Source organism: Gobio gobio (assembly GCF_949357685.1).
Source record: "Gobio gobio genome assembly, chromosome: 25".
Classification (NCBI taxonomy): domain Eukaryota; kingdom Metazoa; phylum Chordata; class Actinopteri; order Cypriniformes; family Gobionidae; genus Gobio; species Gobio gobio.
In genome coordinates, this window is record NC_137121.1 from 2781687 (window position 1) to 2786686 (window position 5000).

Consider the following 5000-nt stretch of genomic DNA (forward strand, 5'->3'; position numbering starts at 1 on the left):
TCTTTTGACAGCCCTTATAATAATATTAAAATAAATAAGTTATTACATGTTAAATTAACATATGGTAAAACATGTAAAAATAAATAAATAATTAAATTAAAATAAGTAAATAAATACATTTGCTTAATTTATTATAAAATTTTATAATTTCTTATTCATACATTTGCTAAAAAAGTCTAGAGAAAAATAAATTTGATTAAATAAATGAAGGGTTGAATGTTAAATTAACATATGATAAAAATGTAAAAAAAAAAAACAATGAATGATACAATTTAAATAAATAGATGAGATTAAAATAAATATATGTTGAAAAGCCTAGAATAAAGCTGTAAAAATGTGATTATAATAATAATAATAATAAGTAAATAAAAAAATTGCTTAAATAAACATGCAAGTTTGAGAAATACCATATATATTACTTATTTAATCACTTATTTATTTATTTTAATCTAATTTATTTATGTACTTAGTATAATAAATAAGTACATAAAAAATTTGATTAAAATAAAAAATAAGTGATTAAATGTTAAATTAACATATAATACAATTTACACAAATTTAAAAAATCAATTGTATTAATCTATTAAATTAACAATTAATATAAAATGATTAAAAAAAAATTAAATATACAAATAAATGATACATATTGGAGTAAATTAGTGTGTAGAAAAGATATATAATAAAGTAATTAATAGAAACTAATGTTCTATAATGTTTTGGTGTATTAATTGGGTGTTTATAAAAGACAGATGGGTCCCTCACACGAGGATGTTCACATTTGGGGGTCTGTGGCAGTATTGCTGTACCTGTTGCAGTCCACATAGAGCGCCACATGTGATGCGCTGATGGACACGGACACTTTGTGCCACTGCTGGTCAGCGAGTGTGTAGGGGAAGATCTCTGTGTACGTCTGCTGGCCTTTGGTCTGGAAATGAAGACGCACTTCGCTCTTCTGTCCGCTGCTCTCCAGCTCCAGCAATCTGCAGAAACACACACACACAGAGTCAATAGTTGCGTCCCAAATGACGCACTACGTACTGTAGTCTGAAAGTCTGAAAAGCCCCTCCCACTTCCTTATAAGGAAATCTGTGACAGTCGAGTGTGTGAAGTGTTCAGTGTGAACACATGCACTACTCGCACTATTTATACTATAAAACGGCATTGAGTAGTGCATAAGTATGTGAATCAGGACGCAGGTAATAACAGTCAAGTATCAAAGTCAAGTATCATCATATTTGTTCTAATCATATTAAGGATTATTGGTTAAATCAAATCTCCAGCTTGAAGTGTTTAGTGTGTGAGTTTGTGCTCCAGTCAAGTCAAGTGGTTTATATTTTGACCCGCAACACATTTTTCAGTTGTCGGAAATACAGGTTAACATAGAAAGCTTTTCTTGAAGTTGCGCGAGTTATTCTCGTTTAGAGTTTCGTTGAGCTTGCCTGCAAAGTTGCGACTTTCTAAGGTGTTGTTTAATGTGCGTACGAAATATAGGCAGCACTTTTCTTAAAAGCTTTTATATTAGTACTGTCAAATCGATTCATTGTGATTAATCGCATCTAACATAAATGTTTGTATATTATTGTATTGTATATTTACAAACTTTAATGTTAGATGTGATTAATCGCGATTAATCGATTTGACAGTACTAATATAAAGGCTTTAACATAAAAAACAAAGGCTCTAACATAAAAGTTTGTAAATATATAATGCGCGTGTGTGTGTGTGTGTGTGTGTGTGTGTGTGTGTGTGTGTGTGTGTGTGTGTGTGTGTGTGTGTGTGTGTGTGTGTGTGTGTGTGTGTGTGTGTGTGTGTGTGTGTGTGTGTGTGTGTGTGTGTGTATTAGATGCGATTAATCGTGATTAATCGATTTGAAAGTACTACTATAAAGGCTTTAACATTAAAAACAAAAGGCTCTAACATAAAAGTTTGTAAATATATAATGTGTGTGTGTGTGTGTGTGTGTGTGTGTGTGTGTGTGTGTGTGTGTGTGTGTGTGTGTGTGTGTGTGTGTGTGTGTGTGTGTGTGTGTGTGTGTGTGTGTGTGTGTGTGTGTGTGTGGGTGTGTGTGTGTGTACCTATGTATATTAGATGTGATTAATCGTGTTGAATGCAAATTCATCTACTGACAGAACTAATATAAAGGCTTTAACATAAAAACAAAAGGCTCTAACATAAAAGTTTGTAAATATATAATGTGTGTGTGTGTGTGTGTGTGTGTGTGTGTGTGTGTGTGTGTGTGTGTGTGTGTGTGTGTGTGTGTGTGTGTGTGTGTGTGTGTGTGTGTGTGTGTGTGTGTGTGTGTGTGTGTGTGTGTGTGTGTGTGTGTGTGTGTATTAGATGTGATTAATCGCAATTAATCAATTTGACAGTACTAATATAAAGGCTTTAACATAAAAGTTTGTAAATATATAATGTGTGTGTGTTTGTCTGTGTATGTGTGTGTGTGTGTGTGTGTGTGTGTATACATATGTATATTAGATGTGATTAATCGCAATTAATCAATTTGACAGTACTAATATAAAGGCTTTAACATAAAAGTTTGTAAATATATAATGTGTGTGTGTTTGTCTGTGTATGTGTGTGTGTGTGTGTGTGTGTGTGTATACATATGTATATTAGATGAGATTAATCGCAATTAATCGATTTGACACCGCTACCTTATGTATAATGTATTATAAAAGTATTTTTCATGCATTAATTATGCCTTGTAATGCATCTTATAATGTATTTTATGACCCCATGAATAATTGTAACCACATTTATAACTGTATAATACTTAATTACTTATGTTACAAATTTAAAAAGTATAATGCATTAAAACACACTATAAAAAAACAGGGCAACACTTTACTTAAATCCTTTATGAATAAGGCATCATAACATTTTTAATGCATTTATTATGCCTTGTAAGGCATTGTATGATCTCATGAATAATTGTAATCACAGTTATAAAAAATACACTTTTATAAAGTATAATGCATTAAAACACAACAAAAAACTATTTTAGGTGTATCAAGGAATCTGTGAATATTACAGTGCATTTTAACTTTGGTTACAATTATTTATGAAAATATATAATGCATTATAATGTACATTATGTATACCTTTATAATGCATTATGCATAAAGGCTTTAAGGAAAATGTTACCAAAATTTCTATTATGATTGTGATATTTTTACATTAAAAAAATCAGAACTTTTTCAACTACCAATTTGAGAGTATTTACTTTTACATTTATGCATTTGGCAGATGCTTTTGTTTGAAGAGGCTCCATAGTTCATGCATTTTGCTGGGAATCAAACTCATGATCTTGGCATTGCACGTGCCACGCTCTACTGTAAAAGTCAATTGTATTGAATCCAATTCGGGTCAGTTTGACGTGGATCATAACACTGAATTACATAATACAAGGGTTAAGAAGAGCTGTGCTGTCAGAATACATAGCAACACCCCGGCAACCGCCCACCACTCCATATCATTGTGCTGGAGAGTTTTGCATAGGCGAGCACCACTCACATTTCCCACCAAATGTACAACCATACTTCATCATTTGTGCCTGATAAACATGTGACTGACAGCAGAGCACGCAGCGGGATCTCTGGCATCAGCCAGACCAGCAAACAAAAGGAGCCGTGTTGCATATTTTGCAGCATCCGCAAATAAAGCGGGCCGAGCACACGCCCCTGAGGCACACCGGCGGTTCACGCTCGTCTCTAACGACCTGACATGCATCAAACTTTCCACATGTCCTCCATAACAATATCCCTCGAGATTCTCCTCACCTGCTGACCAGCACTAATTCTGACCACAGTCAAATATGAGTGCAAGGAGTCTGATTTTTATATAATATGAAGCAAAACCATAGTATTTTGTTCAGTTTATGACCAAAAGCTAATTTCTGATTGGCTTGCTGGATTTTTTTGTTTTGCTGGACAGTGAAAAAAATCGTATTTCTGACTTACAGTACGAACACAAACGCAATAGCATGTCATAAAGCAAGATGACATCATCAGTTATAACCGTAATTACACTAAACTATCCCTGTTCTCTCTTCATCAGCAGATATTCTCTGGCTCATCTCACAACAGTTCCCACACCAGCGCTTTATAGATTATCATGACAGAATATGCTTATCAATGACTTGAAGATCGTTAACTCATAAATTCATCAACTATCCCTTCAGAAACGTCCTGTCTCATTCTACATGTTGTCTCTTCTTCTGGAGTCTCTCCATCATTGTCCGACTCAGTGTGTGTGTGTGTGTGTGTGTGTGTGTGTGTGTGTGTGTGTGTGTGTGTGTGTGTGTGTGTGTGTGTGTGTGTGTGTGTGTGTGTGTGTGTGTGTGTGTGTGTGTGTGTGTGTGTGTGTGTGTGTGTGTGTGATGGGTAGGTTTAGGGGCAGGGGCAGTGTAGGGTGATAGAATATACAGTATGTACGGTATAAAAACCATTGCGCCTATGGAAAGTCCCCATAAAACATGAAAACCCAACATGTGTGTGTGTGTGTGTGTGTGTATTAGATGTGATTAATCGTGATTAATCGATTTTACAGTACTAATATAAAAGCTTTAACATTAAAAACTAAAAGGCTCTAACATAAAATTTTGTAAATATATAATGTGTGTGTGTGTGTGTGTGTGTGTGTGTGTGTGTGTGTGTGTGTGTGTGTGTGTGTGTGTGTGTGTGTGTGTGTGTGTGTGTGGGCATGTTTTTGTGAAATATCAGGACACAAATGTGTATAATGACACAGGTATTACAAAAAGAGGGTGAAATATGAGGACGTTCCCCATGTTCTCACTTTTCAAAATGCTTATAAATCACACAGAACAAGATTTTTTTTCACAAAAAGTGAACTGCACAGTCTCCCGTGAGGGCTAGGTTTAGGGGCAGGGGCAGTGTAAGGGGATAGAAAATACGGTTTGTACAGTATAAAAACCATTACGCCTATGGAATGTCCTCATGCCCTGAATGCCCTGTGTGTGTGTGTGTGTGTGTGTGTGT

General features: G+C 34.7%; 1 protein-coding gene across 1 annotated transcript in view; it reads right to left on the bottom strand.

Annotated features, from left to right (window-relative positions):
- The window catches only part of nell2a (neural EGFL like 2a), a 153112-nt gene that overhangs the window by 115872 nt on the left and 32240 nt on the right, over positions 1 to 5000 (bottom strand). The window contains exon 4 of the mRNA XM_079809133.1: positions 807 to 980. Coding sequence (XP_079665259.1) covers positions 807 to 980 — 174 coding nt within the window. The remainder of the gene's footprint in view (positions 1 to 806; positions 981 to 5000) is intronic.